The sequence below is a fragment of the Salpingoeca rosetta genome, assembly GCF_000188695.1.
Source record: "Salpingoeca rosetta unplaced genomic scaffold supercont1.5, whole genome shotgun sequence".
NCBI lineage: Eukaryota > Choanoflagellata > Craspedida > Salpingoecidae > Salpingoeca > Salpingoeca rosetta.
Genome location: NW_004754929.1, coordinates 1173431 through 1192055, shown reverse-complemented (window position 1 = coordinate 1192055; position 18625 = coordinate 1173431). Strand labels below are relative to the sequence as shown.

General features: G+C 60.2%; 2 protein-coding genes across 2 annotated transcripts; one reads left to right on the top strand and one right to left on the bottom strand.

The window, feature by feature from the left end:
- Positions 1 to 64: 64 nt before the first annotated feature.
- PTSG_02320 (dynein heavy chain 2) lies at positions 65 to 16091 on the top strand (the record flags this gene model as incomplete). The annotated part of the gene is made up of 5 exons (XM_004996752.1): positions 65 to 880; positions 1282 to 2052; positions 2368 to 7031; positions 7188 to 7444; positions 8086 to 16091. Exons 1-5 carry the CDS (start codon positions 404 to 406, stop codon positions 16089 to 16091), a joined length of 14175 nt encoding a protein of 4724 aa, XP_004996809.1. The 5' UTR covers positions 65 to 403.
- A 444-nt stretch (positions 16092 to 16535) lies between these two features.
- PTSG_02319 (uncharacterized protein) lies at positions 16536 to 18503 on the bottom strand (the record flags this gene model as incomplete). Its single annotated transcript, XM_004996751.1, has 1 exon — positions 16536 to 18503. The coding sequence occupies one exon, from the start codon at positions 18501 to 18503 to the stop codon at positions 16536 to 16538; it is 1968 nt and encodes a 655-aa protein (XP_004996808.1).
- Between the last annotated feature and the right edge of the window lie 122 nt (positions 18504 to 18625).

Below are 18625 nucleotides of genomic sequence, written 5' to 3'. Positions count from 1 at the left end.
AACAGTCCTCAGCGTCGTAGTTGTTGCTGTGGATGCAGGCTGTGATTGTTGGTAGATAACTTCAGCAACATTTCGCTTAGCGACCAACTGCAACTCATCGGCGGTTGGTTTGGCTCTCAACGCACACACAACGCACAAACGTCGTCGAGCACTGGCTGCTGGGAGCGACAGCCACAGCACGGCCACAGCACAGCCACAGCGCAGCCGCAGCCGCCATCAAGCAACGAGATAGGTTGTGGCGGGAAGGAAGCAAGCAAGCAAGTGAAGGAGTGCGCCAGGCCTTCCCCTTTCCTCACAATTATCCGCTCTTGAGGCGGGGGTTCAACCTGCGTTGTTACCTTACCACCACATTGACATTGCGGCATCAACCACCAACAAAACAACACACTCACCTGGAACAACAATGAGCGAGAACACAACAGCAACAGCACAGGAGCCCTCGGCCCAAGCTGAAGCGAACGCCTCCGCAACACCACCGCCAGACACGACAGACAACCAACAAGCACAGCAGGAGCAAGCACAACAGGAGCCGCAGTCCCAGGAAAGCAAAGACAAGGCGCCTGCCGCACGTGCTGACGGAGGCACCGCAAATGCCATGTCCAAGAGCAGCAGTATCAAGGCCTCCAAACGGGCATCGGCTGTACAAAGCAAGGCCGGTACCAGAAAGGCCTCTGCCATCAACACACGTGCGTCTTCTGCGGTCGGTGACAGAGGAGGAAATGAGGACGAGGAATATGAGGAGTATGAAGACGATGAAGAGGAACTTGCTGACGAGGAGGAATCGGACGGTGAGGAGATTGAGGTCCTGGTCGATCCCCAGCCAGACCCTGATCCCATCCCTGCTCCACCGCCAAAGCCAGCAAACCTTCGTGACTTTATGGTACGTTGTGACTGCAGTGGGAAAGTGCATTCATGCCCGCTCATGTACTTGAAGCGCTGGCTCCTGTGCACGCACATATCCATGAAATGACTCTTTCATTCACGTGTGTGCGCGGCCTGAGACTCTGTGGAAGGGAGGCGGGGTTTCATGTATTCTCCACCATGTCGTGTGCAACACACACACACACACACACACATGTGCACATATGCACATCGCACACACACAGACATTCACATACACATCGCACACACACATACACATCGCACACGCACACACACACACACAGACACACACATACACATCACACACACACAAAGACTCTGCCCCAAGCACTCGCCTGCTATCCGTCTGTCCCTGTGCTGTACTTCTAACTCTTCTGCTCCCCGCTTTATTTCTCGTAGGTGAACGAAATCAAGTCGCGGGTACACCTCGAGGGCACGACGGAGAGTGAGTGGAACAACGACATGTCGTTCCAGGCCATCTTCAACTTCTTCACACGGCGCTCCTCCGTCCTGCTGACCGTGTACCAGTCCGAGGGCATGCTGGTTGTCAGCCACTCGCCACCCGCATATCCGGTTGGCCGCCTCATCTACTTTGTTCGCGCCAAGCCCGAGCTCATCTACCCAGACTCGCAGTTTGACGACATTGTGCACACGGGCGTGCTGCAGCAGGACTACCTGGACAGCCTCGTGCGCCTGATGAACGACCTCTTCTCCCCGCTCATGTCACACGCCGCCAAGCAGTGGCCCGACAGCGTACGCAACGAGTTTGCCGCAGGCATGAACCGCTTCATGTCCTCGCTCACAGACGTGGCCAGCAAGTCTGACCACAACACCGTCCTGTATGTGCCCAACGAGGACCTCTCGCGCCCAATGGAGGTGATGCTTGCCGACCGTGACTTGGTGCAACGCCTGGAGACAACCGTCATCCGCTGGACGCGCCAGGTGAAGGATGTGCTCAACACCACGCACGCGGAGCAGGGCGCAGATATTGAGCTGCCCACGGATGAGATTGACTTTTGGCAGCGGCGCTTCCAGGACATGTCTGGCATAAGTGAGCAGCTGGACAAGGAGGGCGTTGCCACCATTCTCAAGATATTGGAGGCAGCCGGCTCCTCGTACCTCAACCAGTTTCAGAGCTGGTCCCAACGCATCAAGGACGGCATGGAAGTGGTGCGTCATTCGTTTGTTCGCATGTTTGTGTGTGTGTGTGTGTGTGTGTGTGTGTGTGTGTGTACGTTTACGTGCGTGTATGGGATCTTAAACTTGTGTCTGTTTGTGTGTCTGTCTATCTCCATCTGTGCATGTCTGCCTTCGTCTGCCTCTGTGTCTGTGTGCGTGTGTGTCTGTGTGTCTGGTTTTGGTTGCGTCTATGGGCGCCCTGAGTACTGTTCAACCACTCACACACACACATACACACACACACATACACACACACACCATCTCCAACCACCACCCAACCCCTTTCTCGCCTTTTTGTTCCTGTAGTCCAAAGCCAACTTCAAGTTTCTCGGGGTGCTGCGTGACCCGTGCACGCGGCTGTACACGTCTAACCTCAACGCCATTGCGGAGAAACTGCCCACCATCATTGACCTGATCCGCCTGATTGAGCTTCACTCGCAGCACTACACCTCGCGTGAGCAGATCACGTCCCTGTTTCAGAAAGTCTCCAACGCCATCATCATGCGCTGCCGCGAGTGCATCTCCCTGGACGAGATCTTCGAGGGTGATGTGGACGACAGCGTGCGCATTGTCACGGACGCCATCAGCTGCTGCGAGGCGTGGAAGAGCATCTACGAGAAGCGCAAGGCCGCCCACCTCCCGCACTCGAGCAAGCCATGGGTGGTGAGCCACTCCAGCGTGTTTGCCCAAATTGACGCCTTTATCCAGCGGTGCAAGGACCTGCTCATCGTCTGCTCGGGCCAGAAGCATTTTGCGCGCAAGAAGGGCGTGGACAAGGTGCCGCTGCCCCACTTTGCCGGCACGCGCGGCCTCGAGGTTGCCCGCGCACTCTCCGGGGTGGAGGCGCGCTTTGAGGAGAGCCTCACGCTGCTGCGTAAGCACGAGGCACACATCCTGGACGTCAAGTCCTCCAAGTACCAGGGGTACTTCAACACCTTCAAGGAGTCTGTCAAGGAGCTCGAGGTGATGGTGCAGAACGCGGTGACCACGGCCTTCCAGCACGTCACCACCGTGGAGAACGGGGTGGAGCTCATCGAAACCTTTGGGCCCCTGGGCCAGCGCGACATTGTCAAGCGCGCGCTGGACAAGTGCACGGCCCACGTGTTCAAGATGTTTGCAGACCAGCTAGAGGACGTCAAGGCGTACTTCAACAACTACCGCCAGGCGCCGCCGCTGGAGCCCGGCATGCCCCCGTACGCCGGCGCCAGCATGTGGGCCACGGGCCTCCTCAACCAGATCACGCATGTGCACGGCGCGCTGGCCAACGCCAAGTACGTGCAGCCGGGCGCGTTTGGGGACGAGGTGCTGCACCAGTACACGCTCCTCGCGGGCGCATTGCGCGACTTTGTCAGCAAGGCGCACTCCACATGGGTGGGCGAGATAAAGACGGACCTGGCTGCCCTGCTCAACAACCCGCTGCTGAAGCGCGACGGCACGCGCACGCTGCTGCTGCTCAACTTTGACAAGGACCTGCTGGTCCTGTTTGCGGAGGTGAAGCACTGGCTCAAACTGGGCCTGGACATCCCCAGCACCGCCATGGAGATGTTCCACAAGAACGAAGAGCTGCGCGCGCTGCGCTGCTTCATCATGCTGGTGGTGCGCGACTACAACCAGATCATCGAGAAGCTCTCCGTGGAGGAGCAGGCCCTCTTCCGTGAGCGCATCCGCTTCCTCGACAGCAAGGTGCAGCACGGGCTCACCAAGCTCACCTGGGCCTCCAAGGGCATCAAGGACTACTACGTCGCCGACTGCCGCATGCACGCCAAGCAGCTCAAGGAGCACGTGGACAAGTACATGCTCACCAACCAGCGCATCGCCCGCCTGTGCGCCTACGCGGAGAAGCAGACCATGGTCAGCATCAGCCTCAAGCGCGTGTACACGGTGACGGAGTTCCACGAGGCGCAGCAGGAGCAGATTGCCGCCGTGCGCAAGCGCTTCCTCGACGTGCACCGCGAGATTGTGCGCAACCTGCAGAAGACGTACGAGGTGTTCAAGAAGGACGGCCACGACGTGCAGCAGCACTGGCGGCGCTACGTGCAGAAGGTGGACCGCATGCTCGAGGAGTCGCTGCGCACAAATGTCAAGCGATCCCTCAACGAGTTTGTGCGCGCCATTGTCGGCGATGGCAAGAGCATCCCCAGCCCCGTGTTCAGGGTCAACGTGGCGCTGGAGGACCGCAACATCGTGCTGCAGCCCACGTACGGCCACCTCTGCGACGTCGCCCTCAGCCTGCACAAGGAGATGGTCGACGCGCTGCTTGGCCTGGACAGGCTCACCACCATCCTGTGCAAGGGCATCCCCGCCAACGCACAGCTGCACTCGCGCACAACGCGCACGCAGGCCTCTCTCGCTGCGACATCCTCCCACGGCAGCGGCGCCGGCAACCGCAGCAACAACGCCCTGCGCAAAGGCGCGGCCAAGACGGGCACGACGTCGTCGCTGGCCGCCGCGTCCACGGCAACCGTGTCCACAACCGCAGCCGCAGCGCGCGACGGGCTGAGCTTCTTCGAGTGCTCGCGTGACGACGCAGACGTGCTGAAGATGCGCCGCTACCTGGAGCAAGGGCTCAAGGACAACGAGCCCAACCTGCGCGACTACGTGGGCGTGTGGCACGAGTCGTACCACGAGATTTGGCAGACGGACATTGAGCGCTTCCTGCAGCGGTACGCGCAGATGAACCCGCCGCTGGCCCAGTTTGATGGCGACATTGCCCGCTATGCAGAGGTGGCCAACAACGTGCAGAAGGAGGAGACGTTCACGCCGATCAACTTTGTGCAGCTGGACTGCACCATGCTCAAGTACAGCCTGCTTGAGCTGTGCAACCAGTGGCAGGAGCAGCTCACGGAGCTGCTTCACCGCCGGGCCAAGGGCGACCTGGCGCGCGTGCGCGAGTACCTGCAGACGCAGTCGGAGCTGCTGTCGCGCGTGCCGGAGGGCCTGAGCGAGGTCATCTCGGCCGTGGAGAACCTCAACGCAGCCAAGGCGCAGGCGCCGCGCGTGGAGGCCAAGTTTGGCCCGCTGCAGGAGGAGTTTGAGATTCTGGAGAAGTACGAGGTGGAGCTGAGCGACGAGGTGAGCGCGCAGCTGGACAGCCTGCCTGCGCAGTGGAACAAGTTCAAGCTCGCCCTGGACCAGGCCGACGACATCCTGGCCGACGCCAAGGCCAAGTGCAAGACGGACCTGCTGGCGGACATGGACGACCTCTCGCGCAGCGTGACGGAGGTGCGGGCGACGTTTGTGACCACGGGGCCCTTTGCGGCAACCATCACCCCGGACGAGGCGCTGCAGGCGATTGAGGAGTTTAGGCACAAGCTGGAGAACATCCGCTCGTCCGAGGAGTCGCTCAAGGCCGGCCTGAAGGTGTTTGGCATCAGCCACGAGCCGTTCAAGGAGGTGGCGGACACGCACCGCGACCTGGACCAGCTCACGCAGCTGTGGACCCTGGCCAAGGAATGGGACGACCGCTACAACGAGTGGAAGCAGACGCAGTTTGCGGACGTGGACACGGACGCCATGGAGCAGCAGGCCGTGCAGTACAACAAGAAGTTTGTGAAACTCGCGCGCGAGGTGAAGGACAAGGACTGGGACATGGTGCAGACGTACCGGCGGCGCGTGGAGCAGTTCAAGCGAACCATGCCGCTGATCCAGGACCTGAAGAACCCGGCGCTGCGGCAGCGCCACTGGCACGAGCTGCAGGAGCACGTGGGCAGCACCTTTGATCACACGTCGGCGGAGTTCACGCTGGGCACCATGATTGACCTGGGCTTTGACCGCTTTGTGGAGGAGGTCAACGCCATCTCCGGCGCCGCCAGCAAGGAGCTGTCAATTGAGCAGGGCATTGACGAGATTGCAGAGGTGTGGGGTTCCACGTCGCTGGAAATTGGGGCGTACAAGGACCGCGGGCACTACACGCTCAAGGGCACCGACGAGATCTACCAGCTGCTGGAGGACCACCAGGTGACGCTGTCCACAATGAAGGCGTCGCGCTTTGTCAAGGCGTTTGAGAGCGACGTGGACTTTTGGGAGCGCACGCTGTCCATGGTGCTGGAGGTGATTGAGGTTCTGCTGACGGTGCAGCGGCAGTGGATGTACCTGGAGAACATCTTCACGGGCGAGGACATTCGCCGCCAGCTGCCCATTGAGACTAACAAGTTTGACGCCATCGACGACCAGTTTCTGAAGATTGGCCAGCGCTTGCACGAGGACCCCAACGCGCAGCGCGGCACGCACGCCAAGGGCCTCCTGCAGCAGCTCAACGACATGAACTTGGTGCTGGAGCAGATCCAAAAGTCGCTGGACGAGTACCTGGAGACGAAGCGGCAGTACTTCCCGCGCTTCTACTTTGTGTCCAACGACGACCTGCTGGAGATTCTCGGGCAGTCCAAGAACCCCAAGGCCGTGCAGCCGCACCTGCTCAAGTGCTTTGACAGCATCAAGGCGCTCGAGCTCAACACGCCCCCCGGCCGCAAGGTCACGCAGGCGCTGGGCATGCACTCCCCCGACGGCGAGTATGTGCCGTTCAAGGTTCCCGTGGCGCTCGATGGCCCCGTCGAGTCGTGGCTGCTGAAGGTGGAAGGCGAGATGCGGCACAGCCTCAAGGCCCTGCTGCAGGACTCCATCGTGGCCCACAAGAAGCAGAAGCGCGACAAGTGGCTGCGCGAGTGGGCGGGCCAGCTTGTGCTCACCGTGAGCCAGCTGGCGTGGACCAGCCAGTGTGTGGCAGCCATGTCGGACGCCAAGGGCGGCCCGAAGAAGGGCCTGAAGGTGCTCAAGAAGAAGTGGGTGTCGCTGCTGAACAAGCTCACGGAGGCTGTGCGCAGCGTGAAGAACAAGACGCAGCGCAAGAAGCTGGTGGCGCTGATCACCATCGAGGTGCACTCGCGTGATGTGATTGACAGGCTGACCAAAGTACCCAACATCAACCACAACGCCTTTGAGTGGCTCATGCAGCTGCGCTTTTACTGGGAGCAGTCCCAGCAGCAGCAGCAGCAGCAGCAACAACAACAGCAGGCGCAGGGCTCGCAGCAGGATGGCCAGGGCCAGGGCGGCAAGGAGGATGTCGGTGTTGACAAGGCTGTTGCCGCTACTGTTGTGGGCAAAGGTGTTGGTGGCATTGGTGGCACCAGCGGCTCGGATGCAGCCACTGTAGGCGAGTGCGTGATTCGGCAGACAAATACGCGCTTCACCTATGGCTACGAGTATCTGGGCAACTCTGGGCGTCTTGTCATCACGCCGCTGACAGACCGCTGCTACATGACGCTGACAACGGCGCTGCATCTCAAGCGCGGTGGCAGCCCCAAGGGGCCAGCAGGTACCGGCAAGACAGAGACGTGCAAAGATCTTGGCAAAGCCCTCGGTGACTACGTCATCATCGTCAACGTAAGTGTGCTATGTTTGTTTATTTGTTTGTTTGTTTGTTTTGTTTGGTTGTTTGTTTTGTTTTGTTTGTTTGTTTGTTTATTTGTTTGTTTGTTTGTTTGTTTGTTTGTTTATTTGTTTGTTTGTTTGTTTGTTTATTTGTTTGTTTGTTTGTTTGTGTCTGCCTGTCTGTGTGCCCATGGGTATTTAATGTTGCGGTTTGCACTGCTTTTATGGTGCGGTTTGCTCATGTCATGGAGGTGAATGACACATGACTCACACTCGTACCATCTTCTTCATCGCCTTGTGTTGTGTCGTTGCAGTGTGAGTACTTGTGCTCTTCGAGGCCCACGTGGCAGTGCACGTGGTGGCGTGCGAATAGAAGCGTGTGCCTTTTTCTGTTCTCGCGCTCGTCCTCTGCTACTGTTCCTCACCTCACACTTCCACACGCACTTATTTAATTGAAGACACTCTCCCGCTCACTTCACACTCACACTCACTCACTCACTCACTCTTATTACTCGCTCACTTCACACACATATACACACACACTCTCTCTCTCTCTCTCGCACTTCACACTCACTCACTCTTACTCACTCTTACTCACTCACAATCACTCTTACTCACTCACTCACAATCACTCACAATCACACACGCCGTGCGCAGGCTCTGATGGCATGGACTACAAGAGCCTTGGCGGGATGTTCTCGGGTCTGGCGCAGACAGGCGCGTGGGGCTGCTTTGACGAGTTCAACCGCATCAACATCGAAGTGCTGTCTGTAGTGGCACAGCAGATTCTGTCCATCCTGCAGGCGCAGATCCCGCTGTCACCGGACAACCCGCAGCGCCGCTTCATCTTTGAAGGCACGGAGATCAACCTGCGGTGGTCCTGCGGCGTCTTCATCACCATGAACCCCGGCTACGCCGGGCGCACGGAGCTGCCAGACAACCTCAAGTCCATGTTCCGGCCCATCTCCATGATGAAGCCGGACACGGGCCTGATTGCAGAAATTATCCTCTTTGGGCAGGGCTTTAGCAACACGCGCGTGCTGGCCAAGAAGGCAGACACGCTGTACAAGCTGGCGGTGCAGCAGCTGAGCAAGCAGGACCACTATGACTTTGGGCTGCGCGCGCTCGTGTCGACGCTGCTGTACGCCGGTCGCAAGCGCCAGGCCATGCCGGACATTGCCCACGAGGAGGTCCTGCTCATGGCAATGAAGGACATGAACGTGGCCAAGATGACCAACACGGATCTGCCGCTGCTGCAGGGCATGATGGCCGATCTGTTCCCCGGCGTGGAGACGCACGAGGAGGACTACGGCAAGTTCAAGGAGGCCATTGTGCAGGACCTCAAGGCAAACGGGTACCAGACAACAGACTGGATGGTGACCAAGGTCATCCAGCTGTACGAGACGAAGAACTCGCGCCACGCCGTCATGATCGTTGGCCACACGGGCAGCGGCAAGAGCGTGGCCTGGCGCACGCTGCAGCGCGCCATGTCGCAGTGTAAGAAGGACAACGTGCCCGGGTTTGAGGTGGTGCGCGACTACCCGCTCAACCCAAAGGCGCTGTCCCTGGCAGAGCTCTATGGCGAGTTCAACATCGCCACCAACGAGTGGGCGGACGGCGTGCTGTCTTCGGTCATGCGCACAACGTGCTCGGACGACCGCTCGGACCAGAAGTGGATTGTCTTCGACGGCCCCGTCGACACGTTGTGGATTGAGAGCATGAACTCAGTCATGGACGACAACAAGATCCTCACGCTCATCAACGGCGAGCGCATCTCCATGCCGTCGCAGGTTTCCTTGCTGTTTGAGGTGGAGGACCTTGCCGTGGCCTCCCCAGCTACCGTGTCCCGCTGCGGCATGGTGTACCACGACACGCGTGACCTTGGCTGGCAGCCGTTTGTTGCGTCGTGGCTGGACGCCTTCCCCGACAAGGGGCTCGTCCCCGTCCTGCGTGACCTCTTTGACAAGTTTGTGGACAAGATGCTCACGTTTGTGGACGCGCAGTGCGTGGAGCTCGTGCCAACATCGCAGCTGAACCGCGTCAAGTCTCTGTGCTGCCTGCTCTCCGCGCTGCTCACCCCGGGCAACGGGGTACAGCCAACCGACGCCGGCGCAGGCGGCGTCGGCACCAAGGCCATGGAGCAGTCGCAGGAGCGCGAGCGCATTGTCGGGCAGTGGTTCCTCTTCAGCCTGGTGTGGTCCGTGTGTGCGGGCGTGAACGAGCAAGGGCGCAAGCTGGTGGACAACTACCTGCGCGAGCTGGAGGGCCAGTTCCCGAGCAGGGACACGGTGTACGAGTACTTTGTTGACGTGAAGAACGGCTCGTGGGCGCACTGGGACACGGAGCTGCGGTCCAACTGGCGCTACAGCCCCGACACGCCCTTCCACCGCATCCACGTGCCGACGGTGGACACGGTGCGGTACCAGTACCTGGTGCGCACGCTCATCGACGCGAAGCAGCCGACGCTGATGGTGGGCCCCGTGGGCACGGGCAAGACCTCGGTTGTGGAGATGGTTATGCGCAAGCTGGACCCGGCCACGTTCAACCTCCTCACCATCAACATGTCCTCCAAGACGTCGAGCAATAACGTGCAGGAGATTATCGAGGGGCAGGTGGAGAAGCGCACCAAGGGCGTGTTTGTGCCGCTCGGCGGCAAGCAGCTGCTCACCTTCCTGGATGACCTCAACATGCCGGCCAAGGACACGTTTGGGTCGCAGCCGCCGCTGGAGCTGCTCCGGCAGTGGATGGAGTACGGCTTTGTGTACGACCGGGAGAAGCAGGTCATCAAGCACATCCGCGACATGCGCATTGTGGCGGCCATGGGTCCTCCTGGTGGCGGCCGCTCCATCATCTCGCGGCGCCTGCAGGCGCGGTTCAACCTGCTCAACATGACCTTCCCCACAGACTCGCAGATCAAGCGCATCTTCGGTACCATGATCAACCTCAAGCTGCAGGACTTTGATGAGGGGTGCAAGCCCGTGGGCAACATGGTCACGGAGGCCACCATCCACGTGTACAACTACATGTCCACGCGCATGCTGCCCACGCCCACGAAGATCCACTACCTCTTCAACCTGCGCGACATCTCCAAGGTCTTCCAGGGCATGCTGCGCGCGCACAAGGACTTCCACGACACCAAGGACGCCATCACGCGCCTGTGGGTGCACGAGTGCTTCCGCGTCTTCTGCGACCGCCTTGTCACGGAGCGCGACCAGGTGGAGTTCACCAAGCTGGTGGAGGAGAAGCTGCACGAGGTGTTTGACGTGTCGCTGTCCACGCTGTGCCCTGGGCGCGAGGTGCCCGTGTTTGCGGACTTCATGCGCGAGGGCCAGGACCCCGTGTACGAGGACGTGCGCGAGCACGACAAACTGAAGACGGTGCTGGAGGAGAAGCTGGAGGACTACAACGCCTCCGGGCACGTGCCCATGGACCTGGTGCTGTTCCGCGACGCGGTGCAGCACGTGGCGCGCATTGTGCGCGTCATTCGCATGCAGCGCGGCAACATGATGCTGATTGGCGTTGGCGGCAGCGGGCGGCAGTCGCTCACCCGGCTGGCGGCGTTTGTGCTGGAGCACAAGACGTTCCAGATTGAGGTGACGCGCCAGTACCGCATGACAGAGTTCAGGGAGGACCTCAAGGCGCTGTACCGCCAGGCCGGCGTGGAGAACAAGCCCACCACGTTCTTGTTTGTGGACACGCAGATTGTGCTGGAGGACTTTTTGGAGGACATCAACAACATCCTCAGCTCGGGCGAGGTGCCAAACCTGTTCCCGGCGGAGGAGATGGAGGAGGTGTTCTCCGATCTTCGGCCAGAGGCGAAGAAGGCCGCTGTCGAGGACACGCCCTCGTCCCTCACCAAGTTCTTCATCGAGCGCGTACGCAACAACCTGCACGTTGTGCTGTGCATGAGCCCCGTCGGCGAGGCCTTCCGCAACCGGCTGCGCATGTACCCTGGCCTGGTCAACTGCACGACCATCGACTACTTCTCCGCGTGGCCGCAGGACGCGCTGCTTGCCGTCGCGGACCGGTTCATGTCGGACGTGGACCTGACCAAGGGCATGTCTGCGGCCGTGCTGGGTGGCAATGCCGGCGGCGGCGACGGCGACGATGCGGCCGACAGCGTTGGTGGCGGGCTGCCGGGCCACGGCTCCGATGCCGGCGACGCAAAGGACGACGACGCCAGCCTGAAAAAGGGCAGCCACTGGGCGGAGCGGCTGCGGTCGGCGGTGCTGTCGACGTTTGCCGTGATCCAGCAGTCCGTGCTCACGGCGTCGCAGCAGATGCTGGACGAGGTCAAGCGGCACAACTACGTGACCCCGACCAACTACCTGGAGCTCGTGACGGGCTACAGGCTTCTGCTGGCTGAGAAGCGCAAGGAGCTTGGCGACGCCGCGGACAAGCTGATCAACGGCCTGGACAAGATTGACGAGACGCGGGAGAAGGTGGAGGTGATGAGCGTGGAGCTGGAGGAGACGAAGAAGCAGGTGGCGCAGTTCCAGCGCGAGTGCGATGACTACCTGGTCATCATCGTGCAGCAGAAGCGCGACGCGGACGACCAACAGAAGGCCGTGAGCGCGCGCTCGGAGAAGATTGGCATTGAGGCGCAGGAGTGCGAGAAGCTTGCGGCGGACGCCGAGGCAGACCTGAAGGAGGCCCTGCCGGCGCTGCAGGCGGCCATGGACGCGCTCAAGTCGCTGAACAAGAACGACATCAGCGAGATCAAGGCGTACACCAAGCCGCCAGACCTGGTTGCCATGGTCATGGAGGCGGTGATGGTGCTGCGCAAGTCCAAGCCGGAGTGGTCGGAGGCGAAGCGGCAACTGGCCGACCCCAACTTCATCAAGCAGCTGGTGGAGTTTGACAAGGACAACATGTCGGACAAGGTGTTGCGGAAGATCCACAGCTACGTGACGCGCCCGGAGTTTGACCCGGACCAGGTTGGGCGCGTGTCCAACGCGGCAAAGTCGCTGTGCATGTGGGTGCGGGCCATGGACGTGTACGGGCGCATCTTCAAGGTGGTGGAGCCCAAGCGGCTCGCGCTGAAGAAGACACAGGACGCGCTTGCCGCCAAGCAAAAGTCGCTTGCCGATGCGCAGCGCAAACTGAAGGAGGTCACGGAGAAGGTGGAGGAGCTTCAGCGCAACTACGAGGCCAAGCTCAAGCAGCAGCAGGAGCTGGCGGAGAAGAGCCGCGTGACGGCGCTCAAGCTGGACCGCGCGGCCAAGCTGGTGACGGGCTTGGCCGGCGAGCGCTCGCGCTGGGAGCAGAGCGTGGCGGAGCTGCGCGTGAGCATGGGCTACCTCGTTGGCGACTGCCTGCTCGCCGCGGGCTTCCTGTCGTACCTGGGACCGTTCACCTCCACGTACCGAGACAGCGTGGTGCAGCGGTGGCTGCGCCACGTGCGCAGCTGCGAGATCCCGTGCGACCCCAACTTTGACATGGCGCGGTTCCTGGCCAAGCCCACGGACGTGCGCTTCTGGAACATCCAGGGCCTGCCCTCGGACCGCTTTTCCACGGAGAACGGCGTGATTGTGACGCGCGGGCGGCGCTGGCCGCTGATGATTGACCCGCAGGGCCAGGCCATCAAGTGGATCAAGAACATGGAGCGCGAGCACGGGCTGAAGGTGGTGGACTTGCAGATGCCGGACTACATCCGCACGCTTGAGAACGCCATCCAGTTTGGCACGCCCGTGCTGATGCAGAACGTCGGGGAGGAGCTGGATCCCTCACTTGGGCCAATCCTGAACAAGGCGTTCACCAAGGTGGGCGGGCGCCTCATGCTGCGGCTCGGTGACAAGGAGATTGAGTACAATCCGGACTTCCGCTTCTACATCACGACCAAGATGGCCAACCCGCACTACACGCCGGAGACGTCCACAAAGACGACCATTGTCAACTTTGCCGTGGTTGAGGAGGGTTTGGAGGCGCAGCTGCTGGGCATCGTGGTGAGCAAGGAGCGGCCGGAGCTTGAGGAGCAGAAGAACGAGCTGGTGACGAAGATTGCGTCTGGCAAGAAGAAGCTGGTGGAGCTGGAGGACCGCATCCTGCACCTGCTGAGCACGGCCAAGGGCTCGCTGCTTGACGACGAGGAGCTCGTCAACACGCTCAACTCGTCCAAGGTGACCTCTGTGGAGGTGGGCGAGCAGCTGGTGGTGGCGGAGCGCACGGAGGCGGAGATTGACGAGGCGCGCGAGGGCTACCGCGCCTGCGCGGAGCGGGCGTCCATCCTGTTCTTTGTGATGAACGACATTGCGTCCATCGACCCCATGTACCAGTTCTCGCTCGCGGCATACATCAACCTGTTTGTGAAGAGCATTGACAGCAGCTCCAAGGCGGCCGGCTTGGAGCAGCGCATCGAGAGCATCAACGACTACCACACGTACGCCGTGTACCGGTACACGTGCCGCGGGCTGTTTGAGAAGCACAAGCTGCTCTTTGCCTTCCACATGAACTCGAAGATTCTGGAGCGCGCCAACAAGATCCAGATGAACGAGTACAACTTCTTCCTGCGCGGCGGGCAGGTGCTGGACCGCGATGCGCAGATGCCAAACCCGGCGCCGTCGTGGATCAGCTCCGAGGCGTGGGACAACATCACGGAGATGGAGCGCCTGCTGCCCAAGTTCACGGGGCTGGCCGCCTCCTTTGAGCAGATGCTTCGGGACTGGCACACGTGGTACGTGTCACCCGAACCGGAGGCCGCCACCCTGCCTGGCGAGTGGGAGAACGCGTGCAACGAGCTGCAGCGCATGGCAATTGTGCGCTCGCTGCGGCCGGACCGCGTGTCTGTGGTGGCGACCAACTTTATTGTGAACAACCTCGGGCAGCGGTTTGTGGAGCCGCCGCCGCTGGACATGCGTGCGGTGCTGTCGGACTCGCGGCCACAGACGCCGCTCATCTTCGTGCTCTCCGTGGGCGTGGATCCGACGAAGCAGCTGATGGACCTGGCGGACCGGTGCAACATGACGGAGCGCTTCCACACGCTGTCGCTCGGGCAGGGGCAGGCGCCCATCGCTGAGCGGCTGCTGCGGGAGGGCACGAAGCACGGGCACTGGGTGTTCCTGGCCAACTGCCATCTCTCGCTGAGCTGGATGCCGTCGCTGAGCAAGATTGTGGAGATGCTGGAGGTGAACAAGCCGCACCCGGACTTCCGGCTGTGGCTCAGCTCCAAGCCCAACCCGCAGTTCCCCATCTCCATCCTGCAGGCCGGCATCAAGATGACGACGGAGCCGCCCAAGGGCATCAAGGCCAACATGAAGCGCCTGTACACGACGCTGACGGAGGACCAGTTTGAGCGCGTGGGTGCGGTGACCAAGTACAAGAAGCTCATGTTCTGCCTGACCTTTTTCCACAGCGTGCTGCTGGAGCGGCGCAAGTTCCAGATGCTTGGATGGAACGTGCAGTACCCCTTCAACGACTCCGACTACGAGGTGTCTGAGAACCTGCTCGGCCTGTTCCTGGACGAGTACCAGGAGACGCCGTGGGATGCGCTCAAGTACCTGATTGCCGGCATCAACTACGGCGGGCACGTGACGGACGACTGGGATCGCCGGCTGCTACTCACCTACATCAACGAGCTCTTCTGCGAGGACGCGCTGAACGTGGAGCACTTCCGCGTGTCGTCGTCCGACCTGTTCTATGTGCCCACCGACGGCAGCCTGCAGTCGTACAAGGACTACGTTGCGTCACTGCCCAACTCGGACCCGCCGTCCGCCTTTGGGCAGAACGCCAACGCGGACATTTCCAGCATGATTCGGGAGGCGCGCACGCTGTTGGACACGCTGGTGGCGCTGCAGCCCGCGGTGACGACGGAGAAGGGCGGCAGCCGGGAGGACGTGGTGCTTGAGCTGGCGCAGGACATGCTTGAGCGGCTGCCGGAGAAGATTGACTACGACGCGACCGCCAAGCTGCTGGCTGTGGAGCCCAACCCGCTCAACGTGGTGCTGCTGCAGGAGATTGCGCGGTACAACGCGCTGCTGTCGCTGATGGAGCGGCACCTGATTGCGCTGCGCAAGGGCATCCAGGGCCTGGTGGTGATGAGCTCCGATCTGGAGGAGATTCTCACGTTCATCTTCAACGGGCAGGTGCCGCCGGTGTGGAAGAAGACGTATCCGTCGCAGAAGCCGCTGGCCGGGTGGATGCGCGACCTCATCCAGCGCGTGGACTTTTTCCGGCAGTGGGCGGTCACGGGGCGACAGCCGCTCATCTACTGGATGTCTGCGTTCACGTTCCCCACGGGCTTCCTGACGGCTGTGCTGCAGAACGCCGCGCGCAACAACGCCGTGTCCGTTGACACGCTCTCGTGGGAGTTCCCTGTGATGACGCTGGATGATGTGAACATTGTGGAGCAGCCCAAGGATGGCGTGTACATCAAGGGCCTGTTCCTGGAAGGTGCAGGGTGGGACAAGAAGCGCGCGTGCCTGGAGGAGGCTGCGCCGATGCAGCTGGTGTGCTCCATGCCCACCATCCACTTCAAGCCTGTGGAGAAGAAGGCCACAAAGAAGAACGTGTATGCGTGTCCTTGCTACTACTACCCGAACCGTGCCGGTGAGGGCGGCGCCTCTGCATGGTCGTTTGTGATTGCTGTGGACCTCAAATCCGGCGACAGGTCGGCTGAGCACTGGATCAAGCGCGGCACCGCTCTTCTCATGAGCCTCGAAAACTAGTGCTTGGGTGTGTGTGTGTGTGTGTGTGTGTGTGTGTGTGTGTGCGTGTGTGCGTGTGTGCGTGAGAGACAGTGATATGCGCAGAGAGTGTGTGAGAGACATTGTGGCCGGTTGGTTATCACAGCAAAGAACGGTGTTGGTGGCTTGTTGGCTTTGGTTGGTTGAGTGATTTCTTCCCCCGTTTTTCCTTCTGTCTTGTAGTCAATGACATGCTTCTATTGTGTGTGTGTGTGTGTGTTTTGTGCCCGTGTCTATGTCTATGCGTCTGTTTCTTGTCTTGCTTGGCCGTTTGTAACAACCTTTCTCATCATTGAAATGAAATAACACCTGACACAACAAAGCAAAGCAGCGAGTTGCTGTGTTGTCGAAGAACTGAATGAATGATTTGATCATCACGTCTGCCAAAAAAAACCGCAAACACATGCACTAAACAGTTGAGACGTTCTAATGCTTGGCAGCCTTTCTTGGAGGTTCTCTGCTGGGCATCTGTAGCAATGGCTGCAAGATGTGTTGTTGTTGTTGTTGTTGTTGTTGTTGTTGTTGTTGTTGTTGTTGTTGTTGTTGTTGTTGTTGTTGTTGTTGTTGTTGTTGTTGTTGTTGTTGTTGTTGTTGTTGTTGTTGTTGTTGTTGTTGTTGTTGTTGTTGTTGTTGTTGTTGTTGTTGTTGCTGCTGCTGCTGCTGATGATGATGATGATGATGGGTGTGTGACGAGTCGCTTTGCCGGGCAGATGCAACAAGGCTATGGGCGGGAGCGGGATTCAGGTCATGCCCAAGACCAGGCTTCAGGTCTTTAAAGTACTTCGCCCAGACACGCGTGAAGGAGGAATACACAATTGGTTTCAAGTCCTCTCGCCCAATCTCGCGCGCCAGCATCGGAAACGCCACCTTATATTGCTCATACACTGATTTCTTCGTCATTGTTGACGGCAGCATGAGCAGCGAGCGTCCAACGCTCTGCCCAGACTGCACCGCTGTGCTCAAAGGACCAGAAGTATGCGCCCCCCTGCCGGCGGTGTTGGTGGGAGGCATGCTAGCATTGCAGGCCAATTCTCTCGTGTTGCCAGCCATTCCTTCGGTGTTGGTGTCACGTGCTGCTGCAATTTGGTGCTCTGCCTGCAGACGCTTGAGAAAGCGAGAGATGATGTCTGTGTGGGGGCGACAGCTACCTCTGGTCTTCCCGCGCTGCGAATCCGTGAACGGGAACGCGTTGCTGCCCGTGACAGACGTGAGGTGTCGGCCAAGCGTGTGCGGAGACAACTGCACAATGGCTGCAAACGCACGCTTGCACACCTGCTGGCCGCGGATCGTGTATGCAATCGAGGACCGGCCCACCCGCGACGCAGGCCCACCCGGCGCCAGCGCCACCTGTTGCTGATGATGGTGTTTGTGCTGTGGCGATGGCTGGGGTGGCAACTGGTGTGCTTGTGGTCGTTGTTCTGCTCGCTGTTGCTGCTGCCCCCCTCCTGTCGAGTGGTGCGACAGCGGCAAGGCCTGTGCCGGTGCGTGTGGGCGACGCCGCACTGGAGGAGACAGCTTGGTGACAGTGAGCGGGGCCTTGGGAGTTGCGCGTGGCAAAAGCACGGTTGATGTGAGAAGCGGTTGCCCCAACACCTCTTCTGGATCAGCGATGCGGGTGCTGCTTTGGGCTGTGGGCACAGCAGGGGCGTGCGCAGCACCTTCCGCTAGCGTGCAAGCGGGCTGTTGAGGTAGTGAAGACGGAAGGAGGGGGCTTTCTTGTGTGGTCCGAGGCGGCAGCAGCTCAGATGTAGCACGGTGGAGTGGAGCTGTTGTGCTGGGTTGAGCGGAGTTGGAGCTTGCAATGGAGGTGGCGCAGGACGTGCTTGCTGCTGTCGTTGTCGTTGTTGCTGTTGTTGCTGCCGTCAGTGCTGCTGTTGTTGCTGTCACCACTGTTGGTGATGTAGTTGTTGTGATGGTTGCTGTTATTCCTGATGTGGCGTCATCGCCGCTGGACGCGCCATGAAGTGTGGCATCTGACGTTGGACAGCTCGCCAAGACAAAGAATGCTGCGCGTGCAAAATTGATTCTGGTCTCCTTTGTCTGCGTTCGGAATGAAGTGGCTATATCCAAGGCGTTGGGTACTCGCTGCACACAACGACATTTGCATTCATACTTGCGCATCCAGGCAGCAGCCTGGGATCGCGGCGAAGACGCGCCACTCGTGTCCTCCTCACCGTCATCGTCCCCATCGCCGTCATCGTCGCCGTTGCCATTCCCTTCAACAGGCTCAGCAAGCTGAGTGGCAGCAGTGCTGTGTCTGGAATGGTGAGGGTCGCCTTGAAAAGCTTGCTGCGTCCCAGACCCGGCCCTCGACACGCTGTCGGTGTCGCTGCCGTTGTGTGCACTGTGTTCCTGCACAGACGGCAGCTGTGCCTGTGAGCTGGCGTGCTCCATCGTGCAACAGCGACCTGGGTGTTGCCTGTGGGAGGATGTCAGCAAGCCAACACAGGAATGTGTCGCTTGCTTGCTTGTCTGGCTGTCTTTTCGGGCGTGGGTGGGGGGGGGGTGTTGTTGAT